We start from the raw sequence: 12067 nt of genomic DNA, 5'->3' as shown, positions 1-12067 counted from the left end.
TCCCGTGGGATCTTACCAGAAGGTTTTTTGAAAATCCATTTACACCAGCCAGAGCCATTCTTATCCACATATTGACTAAGAGTCCTGTGAGATGTGACTTTCCTCTAAAAATTCATGTTAACTCTTCTCCAAACCAAGACATGTCCACATATATCTGCTGATTCTATTTCTTTTTATAGGTGCTACTGATTTGTGCGCAATGGAGCTCAGACTTAGTGGTGTGTAGTCCCTTGTATCCCTTCTTAATCCACTGGGTGCTGAGCACATGTAAGTGATTACGTTATTATAAGATGATTTCAAATAAACCCCACAAAATCTAAATAAATGCAGCGAAGTGCCTTATGGATGAAAATATCCTCATTGTTCCTGTTTTGCCCCTCTGAAGGAATGGTCTGCACGTTTTGTGGGTGGCCTGTGAGAAATCTAGCAAAGCCCAAGTAGGGCAACTGCTGTTTTCAAAGAAAAGTGTCCTTTTGACAGATATTTTCAATACTGTTTTTGCTTTAGTGTTCTGTTGTATTCTACCGATGTTGCTGCTACCGTTTACAATCCTGCAAGAGTCCACCTATTGCCCCTTCTTTGGTAAGCCACAACAAGAATCATTTTTTCCTACACAGGTCAATTGTATCAACTTACTGTGAAAGTTTTGAGAGACCTAATAGATTTGCTACAATATTTTATACTATGACTGATAGTGAGATACTATTGAAGTAGTATTGGAATCTACATTTTTCTCTGTGTAATCGAAGAAAAGAGATTGAAGTGTATTTCCCTTCATCTTGCAATGTTACCAGTCTAAAGTTTTGATAATAAACAAAGAGTGTGACACTGTTGTTCATCAGGCCAAAAGGATGATTTTCCTTTTGTCAAAACAGAATAGTCTCATTTGCATGAATGTAAAGCAAGACAGCCTTCACATATCCCACTACTAGCTGCCCTACATTGCACATATTTCAGTTTAAATTGTTTGGTGTGTTATAGTGTTCTAATAGTTTAAACTCAAGGAACGGTTAACAATTTAATTGATTTTTTTTTTTTTTTTGCCAGTGTCATAAAACATGCTGCAGAAATCGTCTGAAAAATACATGGGCAAGGAGGAACAACAAAAGGGGATTGCACTGGTGAAAATGTACACAGCCAAGAAACTGTAATACTGTTAAAAGTCAAATGAATGGACAAAGAAATGCTATTTAGAGCATAGCTGGCCATCACAATTACTCCATTGATTTAAAAAAAATAATTAGCCAATTTCTTTCAATATTAGACCACATTTAAATTTTGCCATTATTTGAACTGTCTCTCTCTAAATATATTAACTTTCAGAAACAATTCCTAAACAATGAGTTTATTGCTGAATTTTAATTTTCAATGGAAGACCAACCCAAAGTAAAGCACTGTATTTATCATTCAGAAAGCGCTACAAAAATTTAGGTCATTTTAATCTTCAGATAGGTAGGAACACTGAACCTGGACAATGAAGGGAAGCATCTTCACTTCAGCGGCTTTGGTGGTGGGAAAATCTTCACGGCATGTTTAGGCTTTAGAGCGCGATACAGAGTATATTTTCTGTAGCCTTTTCAAGCAAGGAGAATGCTTATGGGGCCTACCTGGAGATAAACTACACTTGATCCAGATAAAAGACTTCATCAAGATTGTAACAAAATGGTAACATGGATAAGAAATCAATTGGTTTTCAGTACCCCAAAATATGCCAAGTAGTTTACAATGTAACGAGGAAGTTGGAATCGTGGTAACAGAGTGACATTGTAGGTAAACAGGACAGTCATTATGTGCATTGTAATGTTCCATATGCAACTCGACGCTGGAATTTCTTAGTAAAATAATGAATATTGCCAGAGTTACCCAGTTAGAAACTCACTCAGTATCTTTAATTTAGAGAACTACAAGACCCGGCAGAAAGGACCTCAGGTTAACTCTTTGTTATTGGCTTTATACCTCAGTTTAATCTCTTGTCCAGATGATTGCCCAGTTTGGGATTGAAGAATACTGTCTGCATTGCAAATCACACTAAATTTGGAATAGAGTTCTGAAAACTTTCATCAGGCAGCAAGATTTCTAGATTTCTATCAACTGAGGGTAATATTGGTCACAGGTTACTTTATTTTGAGGACAGTCGTCTTCTAAAAACTGATTTTGATAATAGATCAATGACAACGTATGGAGAAATAGACGATTCTTCAAAATAGTTGTTAAGAAAGCTTTTCCACTAAAAGGAAATAAGGTGTTACAGACTAACTGGTGGGAACAAGCCCGGCATTACTGAAGTCAGCACTGCACCCATAGCTCGCCGTTCTGAGGAGCAGGCGCTTAACTCTGTTCTATATTCCCCAGATCCTACTTGCAGTCACTGTTTTCTGCTTGTGAAACCAGTCTTGTTCCTTCAACATGGAACTATTATATCAATAAAGAGGTTGATTTAAGTTGAGAAATAATGTTTACGTAAATACACCATCTTCTTGCGAGTCACCTCTGTCTTAGAGGATACACATGTGAAATACCTTAAAAATAGATTTCTGCTTTCCAGATCAATAAGCAGGTTTAAGTGTGTGTCTCTCCTCAATAGGGACTCCATTGAAAGAGATGCAAGATGGAGAGCTGTAATGCTCAAAAACTTCCATTGCCTCACTTTGTAAAACAAAGGTTATTTTCTAAACTCTGCATCTGCAAGCCAAACCTAGCATCCAAAAGTTCAGCAGCGTTCTCTCCGATTTGCATGTCTCCACGTGTAGTAAAGATTCAGTGCCAGTATTATCTTCAAGTTTTGACTTTGCGGGTACCTGAGCGCAGGTATAAATGGGAGATGTTGTAACTCATCTGGAAACACATTATCTTTCTGGTGGATCATGTGAGCTAAAATAAACTGCAGCTCATTCTTACGCAGCTGCATAAACAGAAGAAGATTTAATCGAAACCTGTCACTATGGTGGACAAGCTTCCCATCCATGGGCATTGTAGCACGTCAGTGAGAAGACGTCATTTTTTATGATATCACTTTTCCACAAAGAGCAACACTTTAATGCAAAAACCGCTGAGTTTCAAGGACTGTGATCCAGAAATACATGCATGTGACAGTCCCCTTCAGAGATTTAGCTATAATCTTTAGATCAGTTACCTCAGGTGGTGTAATATAATCTGACACAATGTTAAAATAAGACTAGATTTCAACAGCATCGTCCCTGAATGTCTAATTGTGTTCATTGTATATAATCCCCCAAAATATTAAAGAAAAAGCATCAAAGTCAGCTTCATGAGCATCTCTATGATACTGATAACCGATTCATATATCATCAATGAAGAGGAATTTTATTGCAGTAAACAGGATGCTCTGTGCTAGGAAAAATAAAGTTAGGTGCACCATTCATATTGAATTTTTTTCCCCTCTAAAGCCACATCATATACTTCTAATACCAGAGCCTTTGTAAGAGAAATATTTGGGTTCATAAATGTGAGAGCTAAATTGTACATGGAAAATACAAAATATTACTTCAAATTACTGACAACAACTTTAATGTCAATCAACAAACTTGGTATTTAAGAGTAAATACATTACCCTTTCTGTTTGTTACCAAAATTAATGAGGATTTCCTATCAACGCATCCAACAGCATCTTTGAATCACGAAGCACAATAGGGCTGCCTGGCTGAAGGCCACTGTGAATACCCTTTTGTTTGTCCGTAATTTTCAGTTTGTTATTTCTAAGGAATATGCACCATAGTTCTTTAATCTTTAACAGGTTACATCTTATGAGGGGGAAAAAAAAAAAAGCAATATCCCATCACTCTTTCACCCAGTCAGAAAAGCTTGAAGTCGTAAGCACATGGAAGTCAAACAAAGCCAAACTAGTATTTTATATATCCTGAGAATTACCCTAAAATATATACAACATTCCTTACTGTTAAAGGAAAAAAATACTTATTCAAAAATAAAACTTCAACACTAACTTCTATCATATAATGGAAATAACTCTCTTTTGATGTAAAGTGTCTTGGTTCTAATACACAAATGTAGAACTGACTACCAGTAAAGACGGAATTCACAATGGATGTTCTTTTGCTTCTAGAATAAACTGGTACCAGTTTCACAGTCCTAAAAGAAATATAATAGGAGGTATGTCAGGTGACTAGAAGCCATTCCTAACTAGAAAAAGGCACGTAGTTAGCCAAAACTGAGGTTATTTTGTCTGTGATCTTATTTTGCTTCAATATAAAGATATTAATTGAATTTATCTTTACGTTTAAAAGGTTGAAAAGCCTTTTAAAATAACACCACAGTAGAAAGTTAATGAACTGACAGAATAAATATACACATCTATTTCCAAAACTTAAAATTCTATGCTGAAGTTTCTTGAGTACCACCAAAATACGAGAAGTTAGTATAGGTAATACACACTGTATTTTTTAATGTGCTTTATCATGGCTTCTAGATCATGATTAGCTTTAACAAAAATAATTTTGCAGCCAGTATTAAATACTTCCAATTGCAGAGGTCATTATTGTCCTGTTTTCTAAAGTTCAGTAAGAATCCTTGAAGGACTCAGATATTACTAATGGAGTCAAAGAGGAATCAGGAGCGTAGTGTACCTTTGGAATGTCACCATGAGCCCCAGATTATTTATTTACACCAATAGTCCCAATGTATTTCAAGGTAAAATCCTGAAACTGTTTAATGGTCATCCTGCCTTCCACATAATGCTTTACTTGTTCAGGAGGACAAAAAAGAATGCTCTATCCATGCAAGAACAGAGGTGTCAGCTCTTAAGGCACAAAGGACTTCATCTCACGTGCTAACTGGTGTGGGATATCACAGCTGTGAGAGCTTCTTTCTAATGAGTCCCTTTGATGTGGTTGGTTTTCTGGGATGGTAAGGAGCAAGGAGGCAACCCTGAGTTGTTTCTTAAATGAAGCTACTACCATCCACACACTTGCTACCTACTAGACATACAAACTCTTCAGTGTTCTAGACATTTCTTTTGACCTCCATCATGGAGAACTTCACAGTGGAGATGCAAGACATAGATGGATTGATAATCAAAACCCTGTACATACTTTTTCCCCATACGTCCGACACATAGATGAAGATTTTACACCATGACCAGCTGAGAAGGTCATATTCCAAACACCTCGCACAACAAGGAATGAATAGGCGTACTTCCACTCACCTGTTCTGGTGGATACAATTTTTCCATATTATACAATGATAAGCAAAAGTAGTTCAAATGGAGTAACAAAGAAAGGAAGTGATTCAGAGGCTTTGAACCACAGTACTAACAATTCACATTCATCCATGCAAACGCCTGCAAAGTGGCTGGGCCTAAAACCGACTGCAAACGGCGTTAATAACTCTGCTCTCTCACAGAACACCTCCATGCCAGGTTACTACTTGAGCAGCATCACTCATGTGCCACACAGTAGTACTCAATGCACAGCCCACATCCAACTGCCAAACATCGTCATCTCATAATAACACAGAGATCACAAAAAAGCAGAATTTTTTTAATGATGAGTAGGAGCTAAACCAGCATGGCCACCCTTAGCCTAAGAGGTACTAGTTTTATTTCTTTCCAAAACTAATCCAAACATCTGAAGATAACTTAGACAAGACCAGGCAAACATCCTCTACGCATCCCACAAGTTAATAACACAAAATCGTATCACTAGCTTTTTTGGGTCAAAATTATTCTTCACAGAACTCCCACTGGCTATGTTGGAGTCACAACAGCAATACAGTTGACATGCAATATCCTTAAAATTGCAAAGTAATATGACAGCGCAAAATGGTGGGGAAAAGGTTAATGATAGTATTCAAATCATCATGTACTTCTGCTAAGTTAACACCACGGAGGAGAGCGTAAGTGGTGTTCACTTGAAAGGAGGTCTGTGTCCCACTCAGCAGTCAAGTCCTAACAGATCAATGTCACCCGTTAACTATGACCTTTGTTAAAGAATTTGAAAGACCATGACAAAGTAAAAACTGTCTACATGAAACCTGACAGATCCTCCACTTCTTGCACTTAAGACCCTACAGCTGTTCGTCAAGATCATCAAACGGAGAGTAAGTCCTCAAGATCATCAAACGGAGAGTAAGTCCAGCCATGGCCAACGAATCGCAGCAGCAATTCCACACCCAAGCACACCCTGATGGTTGAGCAGTACCTAATCATCGGCACACAGTTCCAACTGGAAGGCAATTGTTTCTGTCCTAGCCCTTAAACTGTGTGCTCCAGACAACCACAACACAAATGGCCGTTTCACCAGGAAACGTGGAGCCTGAGGAGGTGCTCCACACCAAGAAGTGTAGGACATCCAGTCTTGTTTGGTTTTGTTATAGTAGACTTCCACCCTGGTTCCACTAACTGGAGCTGGATATTTAGAACACCCGGGTCCAGCCTTTCTTATTTTTAATTTCTGCCTTTCTCCCTTCTTCCCTGGCAGGGGAAGAGTGGCTAGACTTGTTCTCAGTTTGGGCATTAGAACTGGGTGCCTGAGGTCAAAATTTGGCTGGGTCTCGCCGACTGCCTGCCAGCTCCCTTTTCTCTCTCCCTCCCCCCGACCTGGAAAACCGGGCGGCCGTCGCCCGATGCATCGCGGCCGGGGACAGGGCGGGGGGGGGGGACGACACACACACACCTCCCCGCCGCATGCCGGGCTGGAGAGAGGAAAGGGGGGGGCCCGCCTGGCACCCCGGCCCGCCCGGCCCCGCCGCAGCGGGGCCCCCGCCAAACTTTGGAGCCGGGCGCGGTGTCGGGGCGCAGCGCGGGCCCCCTGCCCCGGCCCGGCCCGGCCGCCGCCCCCGCAGCACCCCGGCAGCGAGGTGAAGCAACCTGGCGCCGGCTCCTGCACTTTGCACAGCGGGCGCAGAGCCGCCTCCATCCCTGCGCCTGCCGGCAGCGCTAAGGCGCATTTTTTCGCACTAATCTGCACATTCAGCACGTCCAGAGCGCCTATGACTTTACCTGGACTTTCTCCACTCTCCGGGCTCATCGCACTGCGATCGCCTCCCCATCCTACCGCTAACTCTCGCTCTCCTTCACTCCTTCCTCCTTCTCTCTTGCAAGGCCTGCTAAGATCAAGCCCGATGGAAAGTAGAGAGAGAAAGAGAGAGGCAGAGGGAAGGGAGGGAGCCGCTCCATCCCTCCCTCCCTCCCCCCCCCGGCACACACGCCGGCCCTTTTCCCCCCACCCCAGCCCTTCCCTCGGCGATTTCCTCCGCTCTTCGGCAACTACGAGGGCTCGGCGGAGCGGCTCCCCAGCCCCAACCGCCGCTGCCCTCCGCGGCGCCCCGGCCGGCGGCACCCCTCCCCCCCCCCCCCCCCCCGCTCCCCCCCGGCCCCGCGGCCCCCCGCTACCTCGTAAAGGTCCCCTGAAGCCATGCTGGGTTGCGGGACTGGGCTCCTCCGCGCCGTCTCCCTCTCTCCACCTCTCTCTCCCGCTCCCCCACTCGCTCTCTCTGTTGAGTAAACTGTGTTTTGCAGAATGACAGGCTTTGGGGCTGGCTGTGCGCAGAATCAGAGGCGAGGAGAGGCAGAGAGGCAGGCGGCGGGGCTGGCGTAACCAGCAGCAGCTCCGGGAGCCGCGTCTCCCCCGCGGCGGCGGGGCCGGCGCCCCCCCCCCAGCTCCCCACCCCGCCCGCCCGCCGCCACCCTCCCCGCCCCGGGGAGGGGGGAACGGACACACCGGGACCGGGACGGGTCCCCCCGCGCCCTCCGGCAGGGAAAGTCCCGGGGCCGCTCGGAGGGCGGCCTCCTCTTCCTCCTCCTCACCGCCCCCCCGCTCCGTGCCGGGAGCGCTTCAAACTCTTTCCGCGGCCAAATTAATTAATTAAATAAATAAAAAAAATTAAAAATAATAAAATAAAACGGGAGGGGGGGTGGGGTGGGGGGGAAGGAGCGGCCGCGCGGCGGGGAGGGCCGCGCCGCCCGCCCAAGGTCACCGCGGGGAGAGGCGGGCGCGGGGCCGGCTCCCTGCCGCCGGCCTCGGGCGGCCCTGCCGGCCACCTTCCCGCCCCCTCGGCGCCGCATGGCCGCCCCACCCGCCCCATGGCCATCGCCGAGGAAATGGAGGTGGCCGGGTCTCTCCTGCTAGCCCCCCGAGGAGGGTCTGCCCTGGGGAGGGCGGGCGGGCGTCAGGGCCACCGCTCGCCCACCCTCTGCCAGGCAAGGAGAGGCCTTGCCTGCTCCCTTGCAGCCATTTTACAAATTAGCCAGCCCTCTCCAGGAAATGGAAGCCACCGACGTCCCACCACCTGGTCTTCACGTGGAGGCACTGGGTGGCTGGTGTTTCGAAGCAACTGTGGGACATGGGGCGGCACAAAGCTATCAGCCATTGCCACGGTGGAGCCTTCTGGGCCGTTTCTCTGAGGAAAAGAGCTGCCCCGTGGCCGCTGGCAGCCCAGCGCGGCGGCTTACCTGAGGGAGGGGGCCTGTGCGAAGATGGCGCCAAGCAAGCCAGGCAGCACCTCAGCCTCCTGCCTGCCTTTATCCACCATTACCGCCCAACACCTCCTGCTCGGGGATTCCCAGCTTGAGGAGGTTTTCTCACACCAATTTGGCCATGAGTGGAGACGAGCTAGCTCATCACGAGAGGAAGCCCCACTTTCCATCAGGCATGATGGAGTCCTGAGGAGACAGCAGCCGGTGTGCAGCGAAAGGCCCTTAGCGCGAATCCACAGCCACCGCGAAGCGAAGGGCTCCTGTGGAGGCTGCTTGAGGATCAAATCGTGTTCCGGCAGCTTCGTGTTGTGAAGGATTTGTTTCTCCAGGTAAAGTGTTGATCGTCTGCTCAATATTATCTTTCTTGGAGCGCCATTAGCGTTTGCTCTGACCAGCTCTTCGCACCTTGGCTTTTAGACCCCATGTTCTCACCTCGTAGCTGACCTGTGGTAGTCATTTCCCCACCATCTGGCTTTGCTGTGCTTGTGGCTTCTGTTCGTCTTCATTGTGCTGGCATTTTTCGTCTCTTGGGTTCAATCCTTTGTGTAACGCAGCACTCCACGTTGAGGTGGGACTTGGCACTGCCCAGACTGAGTGGCAGGTTGGGGCCGGTTATTGAGGATAATAGAGTAAGTCTTGGCATGGTTAATATCTGTCACTGGTATCGAGCGCTGAATTATTTCTGAAATGTCATTTATGACCAAAAAATCCCGGTGCGGTCCAAGTGGGGTGAAGCCAAAGACTTCCAACTGACAGGATTCCTGTTTGAAATATCGATTTTGGGTATTTTGAGCGTTGTCACCTTTTATCATGAAAGCAGGAAATAAAACATGCACATCCAGCTCTTGATTGACCTCATCTCCTGAACTGTGAATATTACCTCTGGTGATTATGAACTTGCCAGCTAACCTGTTTAGTATTGACTTGCAGTTCAATAAAAACTATCTTATGGTAGTTTGGAGCTCAAAGATGTTTATGGTTTGTGTGGTCTGCTGGGTGATGTGATAATGTTGAATTCCTAAGGACAAGCTATTCTGCTTAAGTAAAACGTAACTTTTTTCATCTTAACTGAAGTAACGGGAGGGTTGTCTGCTTTCCAATTTGCCAGCCATATTTGGATTGTTGGGATTTGATATTTGAAGAGTAAAATGTTGAGAGGATTAAGAAATACTGAAAACTACCCATGCCTTTAGCGATTTTAGTAATTAGTTCAGAAAAATGTCTTAATTCCTAAGAAATGCGTTACTTAATAATCACACCCCATGGTTTCTTCTTGATAAATCAATTACTTTGTCTTATTGTAAAGTGACTTTTATTGTTTACAGTAGTGAATCAGCTCTTCAGAGTGCTCATTGAGCACAATATTCCATCGATAAGTAGACATTTTAATACAATTCTCTTCAAAGTCTGCTTTATTGCACCTATTACTTTGCTGCTTTACACCGCAGTAAACAAAATGGCAGTCAAATCCAGTGAGTCATTTTTCAGATGAATTCTAAAATATTCCTTCTCTGAAACTGTTGACTTTCTTCATAGTATCAACTCTCTCCAGAGGTGTCTTGAACGAATTAAAAAAATGTCCCTTTCCAAGCTGTAGAAGAATATACGTCTTTTCTTTCCAGATAGGTCTAATAATCAGACTGTTCTTTCTGGGCTTTGCTGTTACTCTGCTCTCAGATAGCTTAAATTACAACAACCCGCTCTGCACCATATTGGAAGAAATCTCCATGACCTGGTTTATATTTTAGAAAATTTCGTTTACATTGTACAATGTTTAGATCACATTAACACTGTCAATATTGTTGCCATAAGATTTAAAATCCAAACAAATATGAGTTTGTAAGTTTTGAAGGGATGAATACTTTAGTGAGTACTTTGAAGAGGGGAAACATCTTTTTCCTGATTACTCATTCCTTGTTTTAGAGTACACAGTCCCTTGGGATGCCATGGTGTGTGCGTCAATAGTGAGGAGCAAAAAGAGGAGTTTTGTGATTGTTAAACCCAGGAAAAGTTGATTGTGGTTTCAGTGTATTTCCATGTCATTTAGCAGAAAACAAGGTTTTAAGTTTTCAAAAAATCCAAGTGACCTTCATTTGCCCAGCAGGTCTCTATTGTAACTAGTCAAGTCATGTGGTATACCTCCGAGTCTTTGGAAAAAAAATGGAAATATTTAAACTTATTACCATTTTTTTTTAAAGTTTCTGATAACAGATTTTCTGGAAATACATATTTTCCAATTTTAATTGCCTTTAAATGGAAATATCTGTACTCTGAAATGAAATTGCTGCAATATCCAGATTTTTGTACAAATTACCAACTCTAAACTGAATGTTTTTGCTAAATATGTGATTATTCATTACTCTTATTGTTTCGCCGCCTTCTCCTATTTCCCATCCCAAGAGAGCAATGCAAGCAAGGGAGGCATTCCAAGTGCGATACGTCACATTTGAACACTTCTTTTGGTTTGGAGGATGCTCTGGTTTCCACTACTTTAATTACAGGAATTATCTCTCAGACTGAATGAGCTTAAAAACCGAAACTATTATATTTCAGAAGGCTAAACTACTGCTGTCATAGCTGTGCCATTGATTTGTTATTGATTGTTTAGTCAGTCTGTCCAGTGCTATGCAAATACTGTAGATACTGTACAGTCAATGATACAGTTCCCCCAAGGAGCGTAGAGCCGAATAGTGCATTTTGGCAGCAAGCTCTATGAAAAGTCACTGTAAAGGACCGCATTGTCTCTTGAAGAGGAAGCTGAAGGATGGGTGAGAATAATTTGGAAAATGGAGAAATTTAGAGAATTCCTGTACTAAGGTATGAAAATTAAATGAGAAAAGGGTAAAAACAAGGCATGAATGAGAGGAAGGAGAGACGGACAAGGAACAAAAGGTGAATGCAAGGAGAAAGCTCAGCAAAGCCTTGGCTGTGTGAAATAATGGGAGGCAAAAGGGAATATTTTAGCATCAGCAGCTGCAAGTGAAAGCAGGGAACAAGGTAACAAGATGGCTATCTCTAACCAAAGAAAGGAGGATGACCAGAACATGGTCAGTGAGGGTGAAAATGAAAGACAGTGTTTTACCGAGTTCATAGAGGAAGAGTTGACAGGAAATGGTGAGGAGCTACCGCAGGAAGAGGAGAGTCACTTAGGATGCCGCTGGTCTGACTGGGTGATAGGCAGGATGATGGATTTCCTAGGGCTTGATACTGTGAGGGCTATATACTCGCCTGTTAGGTCTGAGAGAGCGCTAAAATACCACAGGAAGCTTGGCAGAAAAATTACCCAAGATATGAAGACAAATAGGAGTTGCAAAACAAGATGAGGGTGTCCTTAGCATACATACAGCGTCTAAAAATTAGAGAACAGGTGAACGTGAAAGGAGAATAGGAAGGTGCCTTTTTTTTGAGTAACTGATTTATATTATTTTGTGATAAGAAGAAGTAGACTTGGGAAAAGCCCAATGGACTTTGCCCTGTGCTGTGCTGTCTTTGAAAGCAAACAAGTAGTTGTGATTGTTTGATTCTGATGCTAAATTAATGTCTTCCTCCAAACCCTTCTTTGGATCTTATAATGTACAATTACTTATCATCAAGAGGAAGCGTTTGAAATAGAATCTG

General features: G+C 43.9%; 2 protein-coding genes across 3 annotated transcripts in view; one reads left to right on the top strand and one right to left on the bottom strand.

The window, feature by feature from the left end:
* Positions 1–2493, top strand: part of LOC128908164 (uncharacterized) — a 98897-nt gene extending 96404 nt beyond the window's left edge. Inside the window, exons 4-6 of one of the 2 annotated variants that reach the window (XM_054197800.1) lie at positions 180–267; positions 508–582; positions 1048–2493. In XM_054197800.1, the coding sequence (XP_054053775.1) occupies positions 180–267; positions 508–582; positions 1048–1055 (171 nt within the window). In that variant the 3' untranslated portion in view covers positions 1056–2493. The remainder of the gene's footprint in view (positions 1–179; positions 268–507; positions 583–1047) is intronic. The other variant, XR_008465876.1, reaches the window with a different exon arrangement.
* CDYL2 (chromodomain Y like 2) overlaps positions 1–7615 on the bottom strand; it is a 62390-nt gene extending 54775 nt beyond the window's left edge. Inside the window, exon 1 of the mRNA XM_054197799.1 lies at positions 7367–7615. Within this exon, the coding sequence (XP_054053774.1) occupies positions 7367–7390 (24 nt within the window). The 5' untranslated portion in view covers positions 7391–7615. The remainder of the gene's footprint in view (positions 1–7366) is intronic.
* Between the last annotated feature and the right edge of the window lie 4452 nt (positions 7616–12067).

This window comes from Rissa tridactyla, chromosome 4 (assembly GCF_028500815.1).
Source record: "Rissa tridactyla isolate bRisTri1 chromosome 4, bRisTri1.patW.cur.20221130, whole genome shotgun sequence".
In the NCBI taxonomy this organism is placed as follows: Eukaryota; Metazoa; Chordata; class Aves; order Charadriiformes; family Laridae; genus Rissa; species Rissa tridactyla.
Note: the sequence above shows the minus strand (reverse complement) of the source record. Positions and strands in the feature narration are given on the sequence as shown.